The sequence below is a fragment of the Sardina pilchardus genome, chromosome 17, assembly GCF_963854185.1.
Source record: "Sardina pilchardus chromosome 17, fSarPil1.1, whole genome shotgun sequence".
In the NCBI taxonomy this organism is placed as follows: Eukaryota; Metazoa; Chordata; class Actinopteri; order Clupeiformes; family Clupeidae; genus Sardina; species Sardina pilchardus.
This window is the reverse complement of record NC_085010.1, coordinates 14,002,617-14,029,897: the sequence shown is the minus strand read 5'-3', so window position 1 is coordinate 14,029,897 and position 27,281 is coordinate 14,002,617. Positions and strand designations below refer to the sequence as shown.

General features: G+C 41.1%; 1 protein-coding gene across 5 annotated transcripts; it reads left to right on the top strand.

The window, feature by feature from the left end:
- Positions 1-3,194: 3,194 nt before the first annotated feature.
- Positions 3,195-24,403, top strand: LOC134062302 (inner centromere protein-like). Of its 5 annotated transcripts, none has more exons than XM_062518275.1 (10): positions 3,195-3,326; positions 3,559-3,660; positions 4,062-4,103; positions 4,335-4,469; positions 5,226-5,335; positions 6,153-6,257; positions 21,878-21,915; positions 22,087-22,506; positions 22,813-23,163; positions 23,485-24,403. In XM_062518275.1, the coding sequence occupies exons 7-10, from the start codon at positions 21,886-21,888 to the stop codon at positions 24,286-24,288; spliced, it is 1,605 nt and encodes a 534-aa protein (XP_062374259.1). In that variant the 5' UTR covers positions 3,195-3,326; positions 3,559-3,660; positions 4,062-4,103; positions 4,335-4,469; positions 5,226-5,335; positions 6,153-6,257; positions 21,878-21,885; the 3' UTR covers positions 24,289-24,403. The 5 variants fall into 5 exon arrangements, with proteins under 5 accessions (XP_062374259.1, XP_062374262.1, XP_062374258.1 ...); XM_062518278.1 differs by having other exon boundaries at positions 4,330-4,469; positions 22,816-23,163; XM_062518274.1 differs by having other exon boundaries at positions 4,330-4,469.
- The last annotated feature ends 2,878 nt before the right edge of the window (positions 24,404-27,281 follow it).

The following is a 27,281-nucleotide window of genomic DNA, read 5'->3' as shown; positions in this document are numbered from 1 at the left end:
TCAGCTCTGGAGACATTGAAATGGTTATTTGACTTATTCCGGGTTGAATGATGGCTGTCTCGCTGTCACTTGCAAGTATGTGCCACCGGGCCAGTGGCACTGAAAAACAAAAAGTCTCGCAACCTCGCGATCATGCTCATGAAAAGGCAGACTGATCGATTGAGGAGTGTTCTAAGATAGACAAGCTAGCTATAGGAAGTTCTGCAGAGAAACCTGCAAGTGTAAAACGAGAAAACAGCTAAGAAATCACCAAATATAGTTCCTCTTTAAAGAAATTAAAAGATGAATCCTTCAGGACACACCAACAACACTGACTGCATTTTTCTTTTTGACCATGCAGGTTCTGGCACCGAGGCCAACCAAACAACCAAAAGTCAAGTGGTTGGTCTGATGAGGACTGTGGCATAGTGAGACATGTGCCACAACATGAACAGAACTGGTTTGATCAGCATTGTGGTTTATTAAAAAAAAAATATGTGAAGTCGAGTCCGAGCAAATGCAAAGTCACACTTGGCTTACACATGGAAAAAGCATCAGACAATACTCCATCAGAATTCCTTAATTATTTTTTGGTTGTCATATCAGGTCAGTAGACAAAGCAATACGTGACTTAACTGATTTTACCATGACAGAAAGTAGAAACATTTTCAGTTCCTGTTGCCTGTTAGCCTGGCTGCCTACCACATCTCAAATGAGACGTGGTCTGGCGACCAGACGTTAATTTTCTCGTATTTGAAAAAATGCCCAGATCCGTTCATTGGGCGCCACAGATTTCTATCAAATACGTTGCCTATCTCAGGCAAAAATTATTGGGCGGTAGTTTCCAGACTGCCTTAGCAGCGTGAATCAAATCACCGCGCAAGGCAGGATGGAACACCCAGTTGCCTGTGTGGATCTAAGAAACCCCCATGACAGTAAAAGTCTATTGCATAGATTTTTGAGTGGTTATTATAAAGGGAAGGTACGACCGACAGAAATAACCTGCACACATATCATTAAGTACACTGGACACAGCCATCATCACAGCAATGAGCGTTCATTTCTTGAGAATAAAAACAGCTTGATATGGAATGGCAGATGAGCATTTGCAGTAGCTATTTGTATTACCTGTAGTCCTATTGAACAAAAAGGCCACTTGAAACTAGTGATGTGAATGGATGATGTTCCTTGATGATTCCTTAAAAATGAACCATTAGTGTGACCTTAAAGCAACACTAAAGAGTTTTTCGTACCTTAAAATAATATTTCCAAAATCATTTCAGCGGTTCATCAACTCGTAACAGGGTGAATGGCACTTCTGCATTATCTTTGCGGCGCTCTATTGGCTATAACCGCACTATGTAACTTTACCAGATCGGGTAGCGTACCTGTTGTTCAATGAAATGAGACATAAGAAACTACACATTTGACTTGCTTAGATGTCACAATACATCATATTTTCACAAAATCATGCAACATACTGTACCTTGTCTGCTGTTACTGTTTGGTTTTTGTTTATGTAAAGCACATTGAATGACTAATGTGTATGAAATGCGCTATAATAAACTTGACTTTACTTGACTTTGTGGACATTGTTATTTGTTGGATAAACAAAGAGCGTCCGTGCGACAGAGCTGTGCATTAGCTTTAACAGCAAACGAGTGTGGCACCCACAGGCTTGCTAAGCGCTCAATGGTGTTTTGAGCCCCCAACGTCGTCTTCCAGGCAGCGCTGCCACTGTTGACTTAAAGGCACTTAATCCTACCCCTACCCCTACCCTTAACCCATGCCAAACCCTAGCGCCTTCCGGGCAGCGCTGCCTTGAAGACAACGCTGGGGGCTCAAAGCACTCAGATAGGTGGCTAGGCAGGATGAGGGGGAGGATAGTAAACTTGTCGGGGCTGCCCGAGCAGCTCACAGACGCATAAATGCTGCCCACAGGGGCCAGCATGACCACATATGGGCTTATGTGGGAGGGCCACTCTATCTTTAGGCCCTTTTGCACTAAAGGGACTTTTTGGAGTGCCTACAGTATAGAACGTGCAGTTAGAACCCCATTTTTCGAGCATTCGGACAGCACGGAAACTGAATACTTACGATTATTTAGTTCCACTGACCGCAGTTCCTAGAACTATTTGAGCTGCTGAGCCTTTTAGGAACCATGACTGACATACATGCCAACTTGGCCAAGGCAGTGGAAGCGGCATATTTAATAATCTAGCTTGAATTCAGCTTCTGTTTAAATTTGCTTCACATAAAAACTGAGCAAGAAGGCTGCATAGGCTGACTACTGTCACACGATAAATACCTTCTGTACAGATGAGAAGGATAAGGATGAAAGCAATGCTGATTCTTTTTTTAATGGTGATACCATGAGCATCTAGTTTGTAAATATCCATCAGTAGCTAGACACTAAATAACAATGCTGTAAATCGTATTTATGTTAATGTAATAATTGGGCTACTAATGTGTGTTAAGCCATCTCCAAGCCTTCCTACTGTGTGTAAATGCAAACACAAGCCCAAGGAACTATGTAGTGTAGTTCTGAGGGTAGCCTCTCTAGTTAGTAGTGTTAGCAGTAGGAACTATGTAGTGTATAGTTCTGAGAATAGCCTCTCTAGTTAGTAGTTCGATGAAATTGGTTCTTAGAACTGTTGTGTCCGAATGTACCTTTTTCTGCGTGGCCTCACAGCTCTGCCACTATGCCTCTGCCAAAGAGGCCCCCAGGGATCACCGGACCATCCAGGAGAGGCAGCTTCTCTTTGTCCAAAATATTAGTCAGGACGAGCCACAGGCCTCAGGACTGGGCTTTTAGGAAACTCGGTGCAGAGCCCTGGGATAGTTAGGCAGAACGCTTCATCATTCGAAGTGTGAAATCCAGGAAGTTCAAAGTTTATTGTCATGTTCTCATAAATAAGCATTTATATGTATTGAAATGCCTTCTGCGCATGTGTCCATTCAACTACAGCCAGGCTGCAACAATTGGATACAGGTATTTGGGAAAACCTTACAGGAAGATTTTTTTATAATTATTTTTTCATTTTCACTGGGTGGTCTGGATCACTGATCTGCACAGTGCTGTGGTGTCAGCTTTGCATTGCCTCTTAAAAGGTTTGCTCAGACTCCTCCCCTTATAGGAAAGGAAATGAACTCAGATTGTTTCTCAGACAAGTTTCAAATCCATTGTTAGGTTTTGCATCTGAGTGACTTGTTCACGTCAGTAATGCCTGGCCTTGAGGAAATATATCAAAATGCTCCGATCAAATCTTCAAAGGTTAAAATCCCTCAAGAACGGTGGCGGTCGGGTCATGAGGTGCCCCACATATACAACAACCAGCGTCCAACAAGTAAGCCTCTTTGTTCAGTGTCAAGATGAAGGGTCTTGTTATCCTGTATTTGTGTAAAATTGACACAAAAAACACACCTTTCAGCTTCTTACTGTTGCTAGCGCTTAACTTCATCATGAGCTTGGATATACAGTAATAGCCACAGAAATGAGGCTATTGAGGTAGAGGCACTAAATTGTTATGAGAAGATAATATCTAGTGATCATTTAAAATATGCATTTGTTTTACGCAGGTCATTCGGAGTCTCAAGACCACAGGTGTACTCGTACTAACCTGCTGCTGATTTCGCTGTGTGTTTTACTGCTGTGTGGAATCGTTGTTGTGGGTATTCTCTGTGAGTATTCTTTTTGGTGCTCTTTTCATGGAAGAGGGCAGAGGTTAAATTGCCGTATTCATTTCCCTATGTAGAAATAAACAAGCAGATTTTAATGGGGGGCGTTAATATTATGTGTTGATGTTGTCTGAGACCATCTAGGGCTTGAGATTTAAGGTATTGTAATAGCCTACACATTACACAAGTCTTTTGAAAAAAAGAAAGAAAAAGTGAAAGAGCCTTTCATCTTTTACAGAGTACACAAGCATACTTTAATGGGGCTAAATGAAAATAGCTGTTGCCTGGAACAATCAAGGGGTTGTGGTTTTAGTTGCTATGGGGCACATCAGCAACAGGAAGTTTGACGTGGTTTGTGTGGGCCGGCCTGGTGACAGTTATTTTCATAATCACTATTGTTACAGATGCCATCAAAGAGAAGACCCTTCAGCAACCAAACCATACAGGTGTGTCTAGTGACACTAACACATAAATACTGGGCTTCATCTTTGGTAGAAGTTTGACAGTTTGTAAAGAAAATTAATTAGTTTGTACCATAAAATAATACATGGAAGTCATGTAGTGTGGTTAGTGTTTCTTTGCTTTATACAAAAGAGCTTTGGATGGGGATCCTGTAAGGCAGACTTTTGGTATTTAATGTATGTTTCACATGATTTATGTGGTCATCATCAGGTCAGTGCTCTGACGGCTGGGAGCTCTGTAACGGCACCTGCTATTACTTCTCTCATGATGCGCTGAACTGGACTGCAAGTAGAGACGAGTGTGTGACAGCTGGTGGACATCTTGTGATCATAGACAGCAAAGAGGAACAGGTATAGAGATAAGAGCCAATCAGAATATATCTTTTCATCATGATCTCTGATAATTGGCGGCAGTAGCATAGTGGCTATGGAGCTAGGCTAGCATAATAGCCTGAAAAGATGTGGGTTCAATTCAACACTCTTAAAAAAAAAAGGGTTCTTGAGGTGCTATATAGAACCATGCAGGCTTTCAAGAACCCTTAGGGGTTAATTTGATGAAACCTTAAAAATGGTTTAAAAAAGCATTTACGAGTGCCATGAAGCATGCAATAGAATCTTTTTTGGTCTATATAGCACTTTTTCCCCCTAGGGCCCAATTCACTCCGAAGATCTGCAACGGGACTAAACGGCTGCAGAAAGAGTTGCAGCGGTGTGAATTAAATGTTGCACATCGTTGAGCCATTGCAAAGCATTCAACATGTCTAGTCACAGTTGCAAAGTTTTAGAGCATCGCAGCTCATCTCGTCGCAAATCTTTGGTTTGAACCCCACTAAGAGTGTACCATTGTGCCCTTGAGCAAGGCACTTAACACCAGCATAACATGTTAAATTGATAATTGAATAAGTTAAGCCATCCTTACATCAGAAGATTTTTGAAAAAAGCTTGAATGGCATTAGTTAAAGACTCCAGTCTTTCAAGAATATTTCCCAAATCTTGTCAGAGTCTTCTGATGTATGGGCAGTATAAGTCGCTTTGGATAAAGGCGTCTACTAAAATGAATATATAAATGTAATAACTTTGTCTGACAAATATATATATGTTTTGTAGATCTACATTGCTCTGAAAATAATTGATAGAGATGGCTTCTGGATCGGTTTGACAGATTCTGAGAGGGAGGGACACTGGAAGTGGGTGGACAGCAGAAATCTCAAAATCAAGTAAGACACACAGTTGCCTTTACCTTCCTGTCTGGAGTGATTAGCTAAATACTGTAAAACATATCATAGACAGAATGTAGGCTACACAATGTATGCCACTGCCCCACATACACAGCCCCCCCCCACCCACACGACTGCCCTCCTACCCCACCTTCACCTAACTCGCCCACTTCACTGCATCATAGGAAGCCTTTATCCCACACCACCAAACCACTGTATCATCATACGACACTGCCCCATAGGTACACAGCACACTAGCCAACCCCCCCATCACATACACACAGTGCCCCTTACCAGTGTTATTAAGCCACATACATACAGTACAAACACACTGCCCACCACCCTCTGGATCATCAGTATGCCACTGCCCCATGTACACACAGCAGACTAACCGCCCCCCGCCGCCCCCCCCCCCCCCTCCTATACCACCTTCAACTAAATCCCCCACTTCACTGCATCATAGGAAGCCACACTACTTACAGACAACATGCAGCCCACCAAACCACTGTATCATCATACGACACTGCCCCACATACACAGCACTGGCCAACCACCCCCTCCCTACCAGCACGACCCCAGGCAGTTGGGTTGGCCCCTTGAGCTATGGATCTGCCCAAGGTTTCTTCCTGGACAAGGGAGTTTTTCCTTGACCCTGTTGCTCCTGGGTGTCCCTTGGTAATCCCATGGAGATCCCATGACACTTTACTGTGCAGGCGATTTGATTGTCATGAAAAGCACTGTATGCAGTAAATGTGTTGTTGTTGCTATCTCAGCTTTTTACACACTGTTTTTCATCTTTGGTTCTGATCCTCCTCAGGTTCTGGTACCAAGGCCAACCAAACAACTCTGGTGGAGCTGGCAACAAGCATATCTCTGGAGAGGACTGTGGCTTAGTGAGAGACGTGTCACAAGAACACAACTGGTATGATGAGTACTGCGGTGCATCTAACAACAGAATATGTGAAGCCCAATCCAAGTGAAATGTGACATGGTAGTAAGCAGTGTTGGATCAGATTACTTTGAAATATAATCCATTACTGAGTAGGCTACAGTAGTACAGACTACAGTATACACCAATGTTGGTCATCAGTAACATAATCTATTGGATTACAAAAATAACTAGAAATGCAATTCCAAGGAATTACCAGTGTATGAAAATGCAAAAATATATAGATAGATAATGTAGATATGGTTACTAAGGTGTAGCTAGGGTAAACATGGTGGTTGCATAGTTTAAAGACAGTTGATGTGTGAAGGTAGACAGTTTAAAGCTTAAACATTCCAGTTGTAACTTAACTAATGATTTCTAAAAGGTATGTTAAAATGTTATCTAACTATGTTAACAATGATAACCAGGTTGATTGGTTTACTTAGCTAATGATTTCTAACAGTTATGGGAAGTTACTGTAGTAAAATCATGTTGGTTGCTATGGAAACGGTCATAAACGCTTCATTTTAATGGTTGCTATGTTGGTTGCTAGGTACATGGAGGTCTCATGTAGTTGACTGGAGGCATAGTTGATGATAACTGACAGTTGGAATGGTTGAACAGTTAAATAGTTGAGTAGTTTCAATGGTTAAATGATTTAATAGTGTATTATTGCAGTGAGGACTTTTATTTTGAAACAGTTGTGGAAAGAGGAAACAGTTAACAGGATATGTAGTCTTCACAGAGAGATTGTATGCTTAAAGCCTGAGAGAGAGAGAGAGAGCTGCTGCAGGTGGGGCTTGCCACCTGGCATAAGATTCTAATTGCTTAACGATCCGACTGTGATGTCATAGAGGCCAATGTTAAGTCTAAGTCTATGGGGAAATTTTTAATAGTTTTTAATTTATAGTTTAAAAAGTATAAAAGTTACAAAGTTGAAAAGTCATACCAACCCGATCCATTAGAAGACCTACGTTACAGAGTTTGAATGAAGTTTCTAAGTTAAACGGTTGAAGAGAAATTGCGGTCAGAAAAAGTGATCAGCGGAATAATAACTATAAGAAGCCTAGGAAGAACAGTACAGTGCATTTGCATGCACTGTAATGAAACGTAATGTGAATACTTTTGGATTATTGTTGTATTAGGCTACTTCAAAATAAAATACTGAAAAAAATGAATACATTGAATAAAAAAAAACACAGCATGTCTGACATTACCAATGTAGGCCCAGAATACCTTCTATTTGCATTATACAATGTTGTTCTATAGGAGCATTGTGTCTGCTTCAGACGAATTGATAGACAGAAATGTATATAGAAAAGACCCTCTCCTCTGTGAGTGTTTGCAAGTGTGTGTTGGAGGTGCAATATGGCCTGCTTAGGTAAAATGCTGGCATTGTGTCTTACTACATTCCATGTCCATTCACTCCAAATTGGGTCTATATGCTAGCTAACTGTATCACTATTATACGCTGTCTATTGACTGCATGATGTAAAGCTAAGTTATGTAGCCTATGAAAGACATAATCAAAATGATCAAGTAATCTTCAACGATGAAATCTGATTTCACACTTTTTTTTTTAAAGGTGATATAGAATGGAAACCATTTTGTCTTGGTTTTGATGAATCAAGAGAGGTTGTGCATAACCAAAGAGCTATCATAAACATGAGACATGGTTGTGCCCTCCTTCATATGAAAATCTTGAACTTACAAATAGCCTCTAAAAAATGGGCGAATTAGAATGACTACTTGTCAAATATCGTAAAGCCATTGAAGTTCAATTGGGGTTGCCAAAGAGAGTGTCATAGTCAAAAGGACCATTTCAAGTTGAATATATACTATTTTAACATCAGAGAACACTGTATAGGCTAATACTCGATTCATCCATTCTATGTCCTCTTTAATGTAATCTGGTCTGATTTTAGTTACTTGTTTTTTTGTAATCGGATTATGTAATCCAGATTACTTGTTATCAGTTACCCAACCCCAGTAGGTAGTAAGTAAGTATGTCCTCTCTCAGACTAACACTGATTTGCCTTATATATTAGGGTTGCAACCAATTAGTGTAAAGCATAAGCTACAAATCAGTATTTAAAATGACATGGGACTAAAATTCCCAATTCCCAACTCCCAATTAATTTTGCGTGTTGATTCATTCTAGTAAAGCTTGCTCAATGTTTTGGTTAGGACATCTGATGCTACTGTGAGTGTTTCTTTTGTGATACAGTTTCTTAGTTAAGATATCATGTATTTATGTGATGTTATGCAAAATGAGATGTTCTTCCAAGCTTCCTTAGAATTCAAATCCTTTTTTTTCTGTTCATGTCTTTGGTACTGTCTTATGGTCAATAAATCAGATAAGTCATTACCTTGACTTGCCATTGTTTATGTGGAGTAAGCTTAGTGTATTATTGCATATCTAATCTTTGCCCTTAGAAGACTCAAGTCTCAACTTTCAGTCCCTTTTAAATCAAGTTTACACCCCAAAGCTCTTCATTAGTTTCCAGTCCTTGAGGCACAGCTCACAAATTCTGAGTCAAGACCATCCTGTGGAACAAGGTGGTTGTAACATTGTCTCCTGTTGCAATCTGAGTGGCGGTAGCGTCCAGTAAGACTGAACTCTGGTCTTGACGTTATGAGAGGCAGTGAGGACAAGTCCAGCAGGGTCAGCTACGTTTGGCAGGTGCCTCTGTGCCCAATGAGAGACAACAGGAAACAGTGAATAACGATCATGGGAATGACATTCATTTAAAAAGTATTGTTCTCAAAACCACATTGAGTTACTCAGTAATAGTAACAAACCAAACCAAATAGGTTTGTCACCGTTTTTGTTTTGCTACTGTAATGTGCCTCTCTGCAGGGACAGGGCTGTGAGACCAATAGAGAATGGAGCTGAACGGCCATGCATGTTGCCCAGTACTCTCCATTCCTGAAATAGTTTTGGACCTTTCAAGAGGGGTCTTAAGGCATACAGTATATGTTCAACATGCACTTAGTCTGTTAAGCACTTCTTGGGTTATGGTTTGTATAGTATAATTTTGTTTATTTTCATTAGGCCATTGATTGAATTGACATTGTTTTATTAATGTATTATTGCTGTTCTCCTTAATGTAGCCTTACCATGCCATTGGTATTGTTATTATATGATTGATTGATTGATTGAATGAACATTATTGTTTATTTGCTATTCTCCTTTCCATTGTTTATTTTCATTGATTAGGTTATTGCTTGAATTGACATTGTTTATTATTTGCTTTTCTTCCTTATGTAGTCTGACCAACTTTTCAATTTGTTCACTGTTAAAGTTAATTATTGGATTGTTTTAATTTGTTTGTCGCTTTGGACAAAAGTGTCTGCCAAATCCCATAACCATAACCATAACCAGAGAGGAAGAAGAGGGCATAGAGCAGTGTACTGAACAAGAAGCAGCCAATGAGTAATTTGATGGAAGATATTCTGCAGGGCAAAGCGCCACCTAGTGGAGATACGTCATACTGTAGTCTGTTGAAATCACATTTCTAATAGGGGTCCTGTATAACAGCCCTGGCTCTGCAGAGAGGATGTTGAGTTGATAAGTGCAACAGTAAGCACATTTAATAATCACAACACAGTTGTTTTCATCACATGTAGAGGCTACTGGTTGAATAATTTGTTCACAAACATATGTCCCGATTTGCCATATCATGACCCCCATGCTTTTGAACACGCTTTACACTGTCTTGTGGAAATCAGTCTTTAGCAAACTATGACTAAAGATTCCAAATGTTCAGCCTCCAAAGAACATAAAACTCAAAGCACAATGTGAGAAACTACTTTTATACCAACTATCTTTCTACTTTCGTTATGCATGCAGTCCCTGAAAAACATGTTTCTTGATATCTGAAAATAATTTCCGATCTTGTCACATAAAATAAAGACTTTATTTTAATGAAAAAGACTCATTTGACAGTCTGTGATAAGGAACAAATGCTATTGGACTTTCCCATAGACCAGAAACTACTGCTATGGACTTTGCACATCATCACATTCTTGACATTATGATGTCATAATCATTGATCATGTTGTGATGTAGCAGAATCTTGGATGCAACACTAAAAGCTCACTTCACCAGAACAAACACTGGATAGGATACAGTAGATTTGCAGAGCAAAATAATTATTCACAAGTACACTACAAGAGCATCAGTGATATTTGGTAAGTCTTATAGTATACCCACCTGTCGTCCATATCAGTGCTTAGGAAAAGCCTTTGTTTTGTTTTTTGTCTTTAATGGCTGAATTTCGAATTCTCAGATTACATTGGTCGTGTTACATGTTACATTGGTCAGGATTCAAGTCACAAAACAGAGGCATGTTTTTACTAAACTAAACTAAATAATGATTATTGTATGATTACTAGAATATGGTTTCAAAGCAACTTGCAGCTGGTGGTCAGGAAAAAAAAAACAGGTCATATGATAAAACCCGTATAGCCTATTAAAGCCATTGTTTTAGAGTTCCAATGGTAGATGGAGATGGCCAACTCAATATTGAATAGAAAAAAACTACTACACTCTAAAAAATGTGCCCGTTAAATAACAGTAAAGGGCTGGCAGTAGGGTTGCCATTATTTTCCTGTTTTTTTAACAGTGCACTACTGTGACAGTATTTTCATGTTAAACATATAACAGGCTTTGGCTGTAATTTTTGGGGAAAACGGGAATCAACTGACAGTCCACGCATGGAACCTCAAAAGGTTCCATCCATGGAACCATTAGTTTGTTCCCAGAATGCCACAGCCCCAGTCCACAATATTCTAAAAGAGATCACATCAATCCTTGCTGAAATTTAACCTTAAAATAAAAACACAAATGGATAAGTTGACAGTGACACTAAAGTATGCATTGCTGTTGTCATGTGTCATGTCTGTTGTATTATTTGTTGGTGTCAGAAACCGTCAAGGAGATGACCATCTGAAACATCTTAATCCTGTGCATACGATTGCATGTAATGATTGTGTTCAAGGCAGGGACAGATATCTTCAAATGTAGTTCTGCAGTATTGGCATTGTGAATATAAGTTGTCACAGCTTTTATATCCATTATAAACTTACAAGGTCCAAGAAACTTCACCATGTAAGGTGAAAATCCCAGGAGGAAGTACAGACACATTGCATTGAGTGCCCAACTTCGTGACACTTCCAAGTGGGTAGGTTAATGCTAATTGGGAAAGTAATCAATTTGCCAATCAACCCAGAAGGGCGTACCTATCTTCTAAAATGTCCTTTATACTTCATGAATGGTCTTCTCCCTAATGGTAATCCTGACAATACTCTGAAAATAATTTACACAATAATTTTGCCCTTCAGTTGTTTTTCCTTGTACACATCCAAATAAGCCACAAAACACAAACAGTAATAAGAACTAAATAAACATTAAACAAGACAGTAACATTTACCCATAATTCCTAGAAGCAACTTGCCAAGATCACTCAACATAAGAATCACCATCACCACACAACCACATACTGTAGAGGACGTCTACAGACATGGCAGATTTATGGAGGTCTGTCATAAGGAACTAATACAAACACCATCCACTGCTAAAATCCAACTAAATTTAAAGCTGTCACTGGCCCCTTTTTGTGGAAGCATGGTTATCAAGATTGTTACTGTCTTCAGAGTAAAGTGGCTTCTTCAGTTGTATTTTACACATGATTAAAATTAACTCTTAAGTGTTGATGGAACTTAATACTCCAAATTTGACATTAGTGATTTTACTGTTGGTTTATGCCTTCCACAAATGAGCAAAACATACTGTACGTTATTTAGATGTGAGTTAACAGGAAAGATACGTATTTTAAGAAAACATTAAAGTTTGGTTAAACAACAGTGAACAGAGTGTAATTTAACATAATGTGTCTTTGTTTGACAGCAAAGTGCAGCATTTTAAAATAACAGGTTAATGATGTTGAAATCTGGGTGTAAATTAACAGCATTTTTTTAGAGTGTATTTAATATGGGTTTCCCCCCCATAATTTTGTCCAATCCAGCTGTAAGTTAGTTACATCATCATCATCAATAAATAGCCTAGCAGTAAGTAATGCATCCATTGAAAGAGCCATCATCAAAACAACCAATTAAAAATAGGAAAAAGCCTATTAATAATAATTGTGAAGTACATGGCTCCTATTTTATGGACTAGAATAGAATGCAAAAAAAGGTAGGCTACTTTTTGACTATTGCCTTGAATATATTAAGATTCAACTAGAAAGGATAGTATAGGATCCCACCAACGATCCACATGAAGTCTTGACTGTGTTCTCTTGGTGCTGCTTAGGGAAGGCCCGATAACACGCTGAGGATTGAGTGGTTGAAGGGGTGATAGAACTGAGTCATAGCGCTCAGATAGGAGAGTGCTGATTCAGTGGAAATAGAATTTTGTCATTTAATTCCTTGTAAATAATTCAAATTCTGGCAGTTGTAATAAAACAACGAAGAGAAAAAGACATCATAATAACAAGAAAGGGAGTATGCCACATTGGTGTGTGATAGTGTGTTCAAGTGTTGAATGAAATGTCTAATGTATGCATCTATAGTACAGTAGGTTGCCAAATGGGTCCTATATACAGTGGGAAGAAAATGTATTTGATACCATGCTAAAGTTGCCTAATAAGAGGAATATAAATTCATCATTTGACAATTGATCTTAATGTCTTAATTCAAAAAATGAGTAAAAATAAAAACGCTAAGGACACCAATGTTCTTTGTGATTGAAGAATGTATTGTAAATAAATAAATGTTCTCACTAAATGCTAAGGGGAAGTAAGTATTTGACACTTGAACACACTATCACACACCAATGTAGCATACTCCCTTTCTTGTTATTATGATGTCATAATCATCCAGCACTGTGTGATGCAGAACCTTGATCATTTCACCACAACAAACACTGAGTAGGATACAGTAAATCACATTTATTATTCACAAAGACCTTTTGAAAACTACAACATCAGTGATATTTGGTAAGTTTTACAGTATTATTTGGCTATTTGTTTTTGGCTATTGCTGGTGAAGGTAGTCTGGTTTCCATATAGACTTTGTAATTTGATTTAAAACCTTGCCATTCTTCAACAAAAGTGATTAACTTATGGCTATTGTAAGGTGACCAGATGTCTGAGACCAAAACTGGGGACATCATTCCCAAAATGTGGAAAAACAGGGACATTTTCAATTTGACTATCAATCTGGTTGAAATACATATTTTTTTCTGTATTTTCCGAGGGACAGGCAACCAAAAAAAGGGACTGTCCCCTGAAACCGAGGACGTCTGGTAGCCCTATAGGCTATGGCCTTAGCTTTTTTCTCCAAAATGTCTGATTAGAGGGCATTGGGCCCTTAGTTGAATGATGGGCGGTACCAAGTCTTACGGTAACTAATTCAATAACTAGGCAAAATCAATTGGCTAATTTATCACCATTAGTAAGACCTTAAGACCAAACACTGATGAGCCAGTGCAATGCTCCCAATTACCATTTGTTAGAGCTGATGGATGGAAATGTAGCTTTTTGATATCTATTGGATTTGGTGCCTTAAATTAGGGCCAAGTGTGTTATATAACCAGATCATCTCGCCGGAAATACCAGTAAACAAAGTTCTATCTTGTTGTGAATTGATGTTAAACTCAACTGAAAGAAATGTCCCACTCATATGAAAACTATACTGATTATGGATCAGAAAGCCTGAGATGTTTCTAAGACATCAAACTGACATTGATGACCCTTGTGTCATGCTCTGAAAGTTGAGCCAAGTTCTATGTTCAGCCCCTGCAGTGCAATACTGTGCCAACCGTTCTGCTGCTGAACTAGCAAACAAATCTGCTGCTTGCAGGTGGTCTGGGTGATCCCTGCCCTTGTAGAACTAGGGAGCAAGGAAGCAGTTTCCCATGTCTTGTTAGAACCCTATGACACAGGTTACCATGGTGTCATTGTGATGTCACAAGGCACCAGTATGTTGTGTCAGAAGCTTGCTTTTAAAACTACTACCCAGGGGGCAAAACACCAATTTTTTAGGAAATCAGACATGGGCTGCTGTAAAAGGTTGTCATATAGAAATGAAATCTATGAAGTCTGAGGATCACAACCTGGGTGGCCAACCCAGTCAACAAGCTGCTGGAAACTTGTAGGATGTGTTCAAAGTAAACGTGTGCCCCGCAAAAAAAAGCGCTTAGAACTGTTGGCAGTTCCCGATCAGGCAGCTAACAGCGGCCGCGACCAAAATGCCATGGTACATAACTGCTTTCATATTTCTGCTATACATCACCTAAGTTTTGAAATCAACAGCCCTACCGACACAACGGGGATACAGCTTTCAAACGATATATTCATTGTACAAGCACTATGAAATAAAGCTGTGATCATGAACATTGAAAGACTTTGACTTTGAACTTCTCGTTGCTAATTGTATTCCATGTTTCTCCACTAGCACTAGCTTAGCCTGTTGCAATGAAATAGCTTTGATTGATCAAATAGTTTTACGTAATTACTTACCAAAATGGTGACCTTGTAAAACAGACCATGTTAAGTTAAAACAAATAACACATCAGTCGGTTCTTTGTATCCTTGCACTTTTACTGCGAATTCAGTCCACAAACACAACAAAAACTCAACGTCTTCTGCAGTGGTGCGCGACAATGTTAACGCTACTGTGTTGTCGGAGATCCCATGTCAAATAGGTTCGTAGGATTTTCATTACACCACTAGATGGCACTCAATGACCACTTATTGTTGGTGTGGACTGCAAAGACTTGACAGCGATAACATATCGAGAATTCAAGATCGAGAAATGTCATGGTAAGTGCTTTTCAGTTTTCATTATAAAACAATCTGATTTCAATTCGCTATAATATAAACACTAGAATAATGATGAATAGATTGGGCAGTAAAAAATCAGATCCTCGCAGAAAACAGTGTTTCAAGGACTTATTTTTAAAACACAGTTTAACAGTGATAGCCTGTAGCCTAACTCACCCCTTGGGGGCATTGTTTCTTTCCATCCTAATTAAAATGGTCATGTTATGTGTCCTGATGTCCATATCCATTGTGTTTTGCTACACAGATTGGTTAAGTGATTAAGACATAATATATGAACTCAATATTTTAAAAAAATTACCTCAGGTTAGTATCGGATAGCCAATGTTACCCAGTTAGCTATAGGCTAGCTAGCTATATCATATCTTATGTGAAAGACCAATAGGTCTAGATCATAGGGCTGCCTATTATTAATTCGATACATGATTGTTGTAGCCTAATTGTGGACTAGTTGATTGACAATGCTAAGCAACTGTATTTAAAATGATCTTAAGAAATGTGTGTGTAACCTACTTAGACTGAACCTAGACAAATAGGCATACTAACCCCCCCCCATACTAACCCCCCTCCCCCACCACAGATATAATGACCATATTAACTACTGTCAGAGAACTATTTGCCTAATGTTATTGTTATTGATGTAGTTGACTTGTTTGAACTAGGCAAATAACTTTACTAATTTCTCACTAAATTTTCAGATTTGGTTCCTGCACTATGGCAAGCCAGAGGAAACGTGTGGCAGAAGTTGCCGTGTCACTGAAACATGAGATCAAAAGACCTTCACGCACAGACTACACCAAGTGCATTATATGTCAAGGTCCGTGCAAACAGCTGCAGTCGATTCAGGCCTCAACAACAACCACTTTCATCCAAGCCATGAATACTCGGCAAGATGAGGTATTTCTGAGATTGTGTCATGATACAATATTAGAAGACTGGTTGGAAGACAATGCACCAAGGTGGCACAGGAAATGTCGAAACGTGTATTTGAATGAGAAAAGCATTAAATATGCTGAGAGGAAACGACTAGGTGAAGCAACAGGAGGATGTAGTTCATCACAGCATGATGCTGTCAAGGTCACTAGGCAGAACAGTGGGGCATTCGATCCAAAGACGATGTGTATCATCTGCAATAAACAGTGGTTTCAGGGAAAGCAGCCAATGTCTAAAGTCTCTACGAAAACCAGCCAAAATGCAGTAGAAGAAAAGGCAAAACAACTAGGGAGAAATGACATACTATTCAGACTGATTGGGCAAGGCCATGATATGATAGCAAATGATATAGCTTATCACAAATCATGCATGAACAAATTCAAGGCTCAGCGTGTTCCATCTGGAGAGTTCAAGCCAAACCCTCATGATGCTGCATTTAATCGTCTTGTCATAGAACTGGAGGCCCCTCTTTTCCAAGACATGTCGGGATTCCTTGTGAAGTCACTATGCGACCACTACCGCGACATACTGAGGGAGCTTGGTGTCAAAACCGCAGATCTGTACCGAAGCCACACTCTGAAAGTAAAGTTACAGCAACACTTTGGATCACGCATATCAGTCCTTGAGCAGACATGGGGTTCAGGCTTCATATGTGCATCCAATGTACCCCTTGGTGATGCTCTTGAGAAGTTGAGACGACTAGAGGGTAATATGGATGAGAAATACCATGTCCTACAGAGAGCAGCTAAGATCATTCGGGCAGATTGTCATAAGTGCAAAAAGCTAAGTCGTGAGAGGCACTCAACTGACATATCATTAACATCTGCAAGTCATATGGTGCCAGACTCACTGTTCAACTTCACAGCTATGCTACTCCATGACCGTGCGCTCGAACTTTCTGAAGCTGGAAGAGTTATTGTTGATCAGGCAACAACAGAGAAATCTCTCATCACCTCACAGCATATTCTGCAGAATTTGTTTGGAGTGCCAACACCTTTGGGGATAGCCACTGCGTACCATATATTCAACCAGACACGAAGCAAGTCATTAATTACGCTGAGCAATAGACTTGGGCTGGGGATCAGCTATGAGCGTCTGCAACGTCAGCTGACAGCAGAAGGTGAAAAGGTGATGCTACAGGTAGAGACAGACGGTGTCTATATTCCTGAGGCCATGACCAAGAGCCGCAAGATTCCCCATGTCTTTGCCATGGACAATTTGGATTGGAAGAAGAAGACGCTGGATGGGGGAAGTTTCCATGCCACAACAGCACTCATTGTTGAAAATAGAGAGAGTAGCAGAGTGCAGGAGGGTGTCACACTCCCTACTTCAACATCCGTCAGGAGAAAGACCCTTTCTGATGTCCCTGACCGACCAGCTCCTATATGCCATATCTCAACTAAAGACAGACAGAGATCCAGGTCACTTGAACACATTAAGAACCTTGACAGTATGATGACTTCCTCAGATGGCACAGCTGAAGACCTTTTACTTGTGTGGCGCCTATCAAGGATAATTACATCTTCACAATTGCTGGATTCTCCTCTAGAGGCCGAAACGGTACTGCCTGGCTTCTCTGCCTTCTGTGCGGATCTCCACCCACACAGGGAGGCCAGCACCATCGCTTATCTTCCTCTTATCCCAGCATCTCCAACTGATCCATCTGTCCTCAAAGAAGAGATGAAGCGGCTGGTCAAGACATCACATGCACTTGGGGATAAGCACACCATCATTACTGGAGATCAGGCCACATATGAACTGGCAGTTACAATCAGAGACAAACACAGAGAAGAGTTTTGCAATGTAGTCTTACTGCTGGGGGGATTTCACCAAGCCCACAACTACATGAAAGCTGTGTGCAAAATTATCAGGGATGCTGGTGCAGAAGATCTTCTTGTTGCAGCAGGTCTGTGTCAGGAAGGGACCATCAAGAAAATATTTGGTGAGAAAGCTGACTATTACCAAACGATACACGCCATCAGGATTCTCAGTGAAGCCATGTGGCGCCTGTACTGGGAAGCATTTGAGGCATGGGTCACAGAGACAGGCACAGAGTATTGGCAGTCACAGGTAGAAGCAGTCATGAGGATGTTGTTTGTAAAAGACATTACAGATACTGAGAAGCTAAATGTCATCCATGTGTCACACCCACACTTGTCAGTCCTGCGAGAACAGATGCTGCTTTTTCAGAAATCACTGCAAGGACATCCAACTGCAACCTTCTGGTCAATCTTTCTGGAGATGTCAGACATTCTGCACAGATTTATTTACTATGAGAGGGAGGGCAACTGGGTAGGACATCTCTGTGAATCAGCGCGAATGCTACCTTACCTCACTGCAGCAGGTCACTACAAATATGGGCAACAGTCTTTGCCTCTGTATTTGGCTGAGATGAAGAAACTGCCAGAAACGGCCCCAGAGGTACATGCAGCTATGATGGCAGGGGCATTCGTTGGAAGGAGAGCTGACGGCAGCCACAATGGTGTATCTCTAGACATGCTTCTGGAGCAGACTTACAACGCCGATGCCAAGGAAGCGAGTGGACTAGATGGCATTACACTCAACCCTGCCGCCCGAACAAAGTGGGTCTACACTAAACCTCTCACTGCAGCTGTCTCTGCAGAGCTAAAGTCCATGTTACACCTACATTCATCCAGCCCACACCATGAATCTGGCCTTAGTCGTGTCACCAGGGACGCAGAAATGGTTATCAAGGTTATTGCAGCAGTGGAGACCAACCCATTCACAGTAGCCACACCATCCTTAATAAACATATCAACAGGACAGTGTGCGGAACCCACAGTCAAGGACAACTTGACACATGTGAAGGAACTGGGTCTACAGGCATTGTCTGAATCACTGTCCAATGCTCAGAAAAGAACAAGCATTGTGAAGCTCAACACTTTCCACACACAAAACAAAAAAGCAAAGACATCTGTTAGAAAATCTTCAGCACCTGGCAAGAGCCAAGAAGTTACTGCCCTTCTGCGTATGACACAGATCATTGCCAGTGGTGGAGAGCTCAACATTATTGACTTTATTGGCAAACATGAGTGCAGTGACTTCCCCCCATCCCTCTTCCAGGAAGATGGCAGTATGAGAACTGGTACCAAGGCGAGCTTAGTGAAGATCTTGAAAGAGGAGACCAAAGTGACCATCACTCCTGTTCTGCCTCAAGGTGACAGAAAAACATCAGTTGTCATCGACGCTATGTGTGCCATACGCCACTGGTCTTTTCACAAAGGTGAAACATTTGGACACATTGCTGATAGATACAAAAACATGCTGATGAATGATGTACCTGCTGGCACTGAGATTATACACTTCTGTTGTGACCGATATAGTGGACTCAGCCTTAAGTCTGCTGAGCAAAGCCGGAGGTACACACCAAAATCTCCAAAGGTGTATGAAATTAGTGAGCAGTTCACAGCTCCAGATCCACAGGAGTTTTTTTCTGTGTCAGCCAATAAAGCAAATCTCCTTCACTTCCTCTGTGAGAGGTGGTGTAAGCATGATCAACTCAAGCATCCTATTGGCCTGACTCGTATCTACCTGGGTGGCGGATTTAAAGAAGAGACAAAGAGCGTTGTGCTTGCAGATGGTTCTGTCAGTGATGTTCCTGCTCTTGAGTCCACACAGAAGGAGGCAGATACAAGAATAATACTCCATGCCCTCTACAGTGTCCAGAATGAAGGAGTTGACAGAGTTGTCATCCATGCCAATGACACAGACATCATTGTCATGTGCCTGTACTATGGATCAACATACCTCAGTGATCTGTGATCAGAGCTGTGGGTGAGAACAATGCAGAATGCCTATCTGCCCATACATGAAATGGTAGCTGCACTGGGACCTTCACTATGCTGTGCTATGCCGTTTGTCCACAGTCTCAGTGGAAGAGATACAACTAGTTATCCTTATTTCACTGGTAAGAAGTCTTGGTTCAAAAGCAGCATGAGAATGGACATACCTGCACTTGAAGAGTTTGGTCAAAACACAACTGATGACATAACAGAAGACCTGCTTCACCAGGCACGAGGCCTCATCATAGATGTGTACACATCCTCAGCTGACCACTTTGAAGATTCTGATCTGGCGACACTGAGAACATACAAGTTCTTGAACAACAAATCAACCCTCTTAAAGCTACTTCCTCCAACTGAAAACACATTTCTTTTCCACCTTAAACGGGCAGCTTTGACAACCATCATTGACAAGAATGCGCACATTGCCAAGCCAGAAATTCCCCCTTTCAGTCATTTTGGATGGTCTCTGGATGAGGGCCAAGCAGTTGTAGTTCCAACTCCATCTACACAGCCTGCCTGGCCTGTGTCAATGGCTATGGCAATATCATGTAGTTGTGTTAAAGGTTGTCAGAAGAACTGCTCCTGTGCAAAGAGGGCGATTCCATGCTACATAGGATGCCGTTGCCAGGGGTTGGCAACCAAATGTAGCAGGATACAGCATGCTGAAACAGTAGAGAGCAGCGACAGCAGCAGTGACTCCGAAAACAGCTAAATAAATTGAATAAACATTACTATAGAAATGAGTTATCACAATGAATTGTAACCTGTTTGTACAAAAAAAAACTATTCATGAAACAGATAAATATCTATTTATTAATCAGTAAATACTTTTAAACTTACTCTACACTTGATTCCTGTGTTTTAGTCTTTCAGTATTTATTTGTTGGCACCTTTATCTGACACTCCAAACACCTGGATTGAACTCCACAGTAACCAGCCTAACTCAAATCATCAAATGCTCTTTGTTATTTCAATAAAATAAATAAAGCTATCCTACTTAGTTATACAAATAATAGATATTGCATACATATGCAAAATATGTACTGTACATACATAAAACAGAGCGATACTACAGTACTACAATTAACATCAGTTAACAGATTAACAGTAAACTCATGTCTTGGATCTTGTCTGACTTGATAGCCTATTATGGGCTTGAAATTGAATTCCCTCTAAATGTGTTATGAGCCAGAAGGACTGTCTGGTAGTAAAAATGATCAAAATATGATTTAATCTAGTAAAAGTTAACTTCACATGGTATTTTGTTTATTTTAACAACAATAAAGGGAATAGAATGCTATCGATTACAATGGAATGTTCTATAATTTATTATTTTCTTTGCATACCTATACATTCAGAACCATTGTTAACTTTTACATTCTAATTAAATGTACAACCAAAGCATCAGATGAAAGCTCATCTTCCACTCTTTTGAAAGGTGTGCTCAGTTTGTTTCTAGCATAAACTACCAGGGAGATATGGCCCAGGATTCATGAATATAACTAAATCTTTTTAGCATTATTTGGTGATTCCGGGAGTTAAAACAGAATTTGAGGTAGCATTGTTTAGACCCTAATTGCAAGTTTCCAGCAGCTTGTTCACTGGGTTGGCCACCCAGGTTGTGATCCACAGACATCATAGATTTCATTTTTATATGACAACCTTTTACAGCAGCCCATGTCTGGTAAACCCACTTTGCCCCCTGGGTATACTTTATAAGTTCATTTTACCCTGCAACTGTGACATGAGATCACAGAAATGTATTGCTGATTGTATTTGATTTAAAGTCACATCGGACAACAGCAATAGGCAATCTGGTAAGTTTAACGTAATTTGGACGATGCACTGAGCATTTAGTTTAACGTAGAAACGCACAAATTACTTTTGCTTGTTTCTTTGTTTGATGAATTCACATAATACATGTGAATACAAGTGCCTATTTTAATTCAACCTCCCTCCCTTTCTTTCTCCCTCTGAATATTTCTGGAATTACCTGTACTTAACTATTTTCACTTCTTCTCCTCCTCAGACCTTAAGATGACTCGCACACGAGTCCATCCAGAGCCCGTAAGTCTATGGCCTTGTTGATTCCTTCTGAATATTCTAGAACAAGGCTACTGCTGTTGCTAACTTCATGGAAATGTATGCAGCCTGGTGCATTTTTGCTTTGTTAACGCTTATTGACAACACTGTCACATAAACTTCTGATTTTCGTTTCTGTCTGTCTGTCTGAAACAGATCAGAACAGATGACGACAGTGCATCCACATCTTCCTCTGGTTCCATTCTTGAGCCAGTATGGGAGCTGTGCCCTACAACGGCACCTCAACCTCGTCCCGCTCCCTCTACGCAGTCCAGGTTGGCTTTTACCGCGGAGGCTTCTGGCACCAATGCACAACATGTGCCATGTGGATGCCAAGCAGGAGTTCCGCTCCAGCTACACCTTGGGCAGATATTCCCTGGACCGTCATCAGCCCACTGCTCAAACCCATGCCCGGTGATCATCCCGTTCCCTGTTGTGCCATGTCATCACAGGGCATCCAACGCTGCCCATCCCCCACTGCTCTCCACTGGGCCTCAGACTGCCTCTCAAGCACATGGGAGCATAACACCAACTAATCCAAAACCCACACAACCACAACCATGTGCCAGCACTCAGGTATGAATATGGCGTTTGAAGGCACCAAACAAATGCTGAGAAAAGGCAAAGAAGTGTCAGATTTCGGCACAGTGCATTGTTTTCTAACAGAGAGAACTGAACAAAAGCCCCATCTGGCGTATGTTTGGTCCCTCTAAAATAGACTCTGCCTCTGAAGATAGCTAGTCTGAAGTTTCAGAGTTAGCCAAAAGCATTTGAATGTCTAGACCACGTTGTGTTGTGTTGTGTTTGCCTCTGAAGATAGCTGTAGTTTCAGTATTAGCTATTTGACTGTGAAGACCACGTTGTGTTGTATTTTGTGTTCAGCAGAAAAGACAGAGGAAAGCTAGAGGATCCCGCTCTTCCCCCCTGGCTGTTGTAGACTCGTCTACCCGTCCCACTCCAACTGCGTCTGCTCCTGGGGTGAAGGAGAGGGACGAGGAGAAGGCCGATGCTGCTGCTCGCCTGTTACAAGGCTCAGAGCTCACGTCACGTGAACAAACCTCCAAGATGAAGAACAAAGGAAAAGATGTCGCCGCTCAACCTCTGTCCAGTGGTTTAAAGCACACATCAAAGGCTCCTCTTCGTAATAACCATGAGACAGCCACCACCCCGATTTGTGCGGCCACTCTTAAACCTGCGGCTAGAAGGACTCGAACACAGTCACCACCAGCCAGAGTGAGTCCAAGTTGATGAGTTTTGATTTTGTTATTTAAATAGCATGCCAACTTTGGTTGGACTACTCCAAAGCTACCAACCAGAGTAAGCTATTAAAGAATAGATGCATGGACAACGTATTATCAAGATATTCTGGCTTCTTCCTGAAGAGCCGAAAAATTTAAAAAAATATATATAGTGAAAGTTTCAGGGCAAACGGTCCACTGTATGTTTAGTCATAGACTCGGATGTAATCAGTACATGCAGATTTGACCCCTTTCAAGTTAAGAGGTCCCAAATCCCAAACCATAATCATGAAGTGTTATGTTGTTTGTTTTTTAGGCAGTGATGGGTAATAAAGCCGAGAGTGAAGGGGAGGAGAGTGACAGTGAGGACAGCAGCAGTGATGATGAGGAAGATACAGCCCTGGACAAACTACCTCCATCAGACAGCAACAGTCTCACTGCTCCCAAACCATCCCACATCACTGGGAACATGGACGACCAGCGCCTCATGTATTTAAAGAATTTGGTACTGGCCACTGAGAGGAAAGTGGAGTTGGTGAGAGAGCAGAAGAAAAATAGAAAGGCGATGTACAAGGAACACAAAGAACAGCTGGGAGTGAAGTGGAGAATCTTCCGAGAAAGAAAGAAGTTCCTAAAGCCAGACCTGAAAAGATGGATAAAGGAAGAGCTGAGAAGGCAAAATGAGGCCATGTACAAGGACTGGAAGAGGCTCAAACGAAAGCTGAGACAAGAGAAAGCCGACCTGAGAGAATGCTTGTACAAGTACAAAAAGGACCTCAAAGAGGAAGAAAAGAGGGAGGAACAGAGGCAGAGGGCTCTCGAGAAAAAACGTCGGGAAAAAGCAAAGGAAGAAAAAGTCCAGCAGAAAAAGTTACAAAGGGAAGAGGAGAAAAAACATAAGGAGAGGCTTGCGCAGGAGAAAGAAGAGAAAAAGGCAGCGATGGCGAGAGCACGTATGGAAGAGAAAAGGAAGGAACAACTGCAGAAGGAGGAAGAGAAGAAGTTGAAGAAACAGCGTGAAGTTGAAGAGAGTATGGCCAAAAAGAACAGGAGAACAACTGACAGAATGAGCAGATATGACAGAATGTGCTCCTGGATAAGAAGCCATAATCCGCTGTGACTGTCTTCGCCCTAGAAGGCAGACGCAGGGATGACGCTGCAAATAAGAGAAGATCTGTACTGGCAGCAGTGGGAAAAGGAAACGGGGGGCTCTTTGGAAAGGAAATAGAGGGAGGAGAAGAAGTCGCAAAAAAGCTGAGCAGCTGCCACAAAAAAAAAAAAAAAGAAAAAAAAAACAATAATAGGAAAAAAACATTTTGGATTCTCCTGCTAAGTGGTGTGAAAAAAAGGCGAAGAGGAGCAACACAAGGGAGTTTCCAGGGGGAGGAGAGAGGGCATCTTCACAGTAATGGCTGCCATCCAACAGACAAGAACTGCTGTCATCACCGCTCCTTCAATGTGGTTTGTATGAGAAGTGTTGATACACTGTCACCAAGGTAAGCTAGATGCAGGAGAGCCTATACTACTTTTATGTGTCATCAGAACCAGCATCTGAAAAGGGAATATAACATTTATATCAACTAGGACAACATCATTACCGACAAGACCAGACTCATTCACATTGCCAGACTGTGACCAACATGGCTATGCTAATCATTGGATTGGCTTCTGTCTGAAAAACAAAACACACAAGCTCACTTTTAAAGGTAATTTGCATTCTCTCCGTGTAGGTTCACTCAGCATGTGTCCCGACCACACAAACATGAGTATCATACAACATGGCCGCCAGGGAGAGATTGCTGTGGAGCCAGATCTCTCTTCCCCAGTGGGAACTCTCTACACTAAAAGGTAGCAAGTGTCAAGATGAAGTGAATGTGACGGAGTGTTTATCGTACACATGACATTACTGGTGCTGTGAATAGTCATGAATCAGACTCTTCTTGTTTCAGCTCCTCTCGAGCATCGCTTCATCCATCTGCTGTCCCAGCACCAGCCCAAGGAGGATGGGTTCCCCCAAAAGCCGGGTCCTCCTGAGGTTTCTTCCAGCTTCCAGCTGGGAGTTTTTCCTTGCCACCGTCGCCTTCGGCTTGCTTTTGGGGCCATGAGGACAGCATAATTCTAATAAAAGAAAACTATTCAAAAACTTCAATTTCCTTTTCCCTTTTTCAGTATAGATATGCCAGGATCACAGCAGCTACCACTATCAGTACAATAATTTGTATTCTTATGGTTGAATTTGCAACATTCTGAAAACAATTAAGCTCCCGCTCATAGTGGTAAGAAAATTCCAAAAGAGGTGAGAGGTCAGGTGATCTCTTTAAGGGTGTCAGCAGATCGCTTATCTCAGCAATATCTGCTATGGGCATGCCAGGATCACAGCCAATTACCAAACAGGTGTAGTGCTTGAACCATGAGTCGGCTCAAACCATCGGCTCGACCATCAAAACCTTTAAAAGCAAACTCAGCCAACTTTATGAAGATGGTACAACCAGAGCTGCCAACTTTTCAAAAAACCTTGGAGTGAGATTCTGTCGGAGGTAGGGATGTAACGGTATTAGGGTGACCACCTCCAGACAAAATGTGGGACAAGTAGCATGGTAAAGAGGGACAATGTGGGACAGACGCAATAACTTTAAACTTAAGATATATTGCCAGATCTAATTTACTAAGCAACATTTTTTTAATCTACCGACATAAGATTAAGACACTACCTAGGCTAAAAAACAAAACATTAATTTCGCAACATCTCATCTTTATTGGGACTATCAAAATCGTCAGCTGTCCAAGGGACCAGGCATTATGCAGCTGCAAGAATGCACTCAGTGAATCAAATTCTTAAAATACAACACACGCAAAAAATATTAGACCCACCTAGCCTAAGTTCAACCAAATATAAGGCCTATAGTCTAGTTGAGGCTTGCATAGAAAGTTGAACTATTTCAGTGCAAATAGGTAAACCAGAATCTTTTATGATTTGCATGTTTCTTTGATGTGTTTTTTATTATCTGCCAAGGAGGTTCTTTTCATCGGGGCTTGTTTGTCTGTTTGTTTGTCTGTCTGTTGGTTCGCAAGATAACTCAAAAAGTTAAGGATGGGATTTTCAGGAAAGGTCTGAAATGACCCACGGAACAAACGATTAAATGGGAGTTATCCAGGAGGCGGTTGTGTTTTCGCTTGGCCTATCTGCGCTCTCGGAGTGTTTTTTTCGTTTTGTAGGACTCACTTGCACCATGTCGCTTCACATCGTATTCTTCACCATGCCCCAGAGAAAAACGCAAATGCAAAATGCCCTCTCTGCTACGCCGTCTACAGGTCTTTGCCAAGAGTATATGTTGCGGTCCATTCACTAAAAGTGCATCTTCTCTTTCTCGTGGCCACACTGGCCATGGCTGCTTAACCTGACCGAAGAGCGCACTCTCCAATTTGCGATCTTTGACAACGCGGAGGCGTTCGTGCACCAGGCAACAGTTTGATTGACGTACGACTCAGCCTATCGACTACCGATTTTATTGCTCTCCTTTGAACTATTGGACATAAGTTAACACTACGCCTGTGGGCGTATCTGTGTATTTATTTTCAATTGGCCAGGGTCGAACGAAAAAGCGGGACAGATGCTCAATTTGCGTGAGGCGGGACAAAGGGTAAAATTGCTGTACAGTACAACGTAAAGCGGGACAGGTGGTCACCCTAAACGGTATGAACATTTAACCCCACGGTTATAGTGACCAACATTATCACGGTTTTCCGTGTTATCGCGGTATTTTAGAAAATGTGTGTAGGGCCTACAATATGTTAAGAAAGCACTGATAGGTGTACACAAGCTGAAATAGTTTAAAGAAAAATGTGACCGTGTATATTACATTAAAAATATAGGCAAACCCTTACTGCTTTCATCAGGATCAGTGTCGTTCGGCGGGGGGAAATAAGCTGTCGGCGGGTAAATAACATTTTGAGTTCAATGGTTCTCTATGAGAAAAACGTCATCGGGCGGTCTAATTGAGTGCCTGTCACTTTAAGAGATACGTGAAGTAGGCTAATTATATTAACCTTCATTCGGTTTTAGGAAAGTTGTCGTGCATAGTTCAAGGATATCTGTTTTCATTGAATAAGATG

Excerpts from the sequence above, each read along its gene's own strand:
- LOC134062302 (XM_062518276.1), top strand. The coding sequence starts at position 21,886 with ATGACTCGCACACGAGTCCATCCAGAGCCC. Across the intron at positions 21,916-22,086 it reads CACGAGTCCATCCAGAGCCC|ATCAGAACAGATGACGACAG; the intron begins GTAAGTCTATGG and ends TGTCTGAAACAG. Across the intron at positions 23,164-23,484 it reads CACAGTCACCACCAGCCAGA|GCAGTGATGGGTAATAAAGC; the intron begins GTGAGTCCAAGT and ends TTTGTTTTTTAG.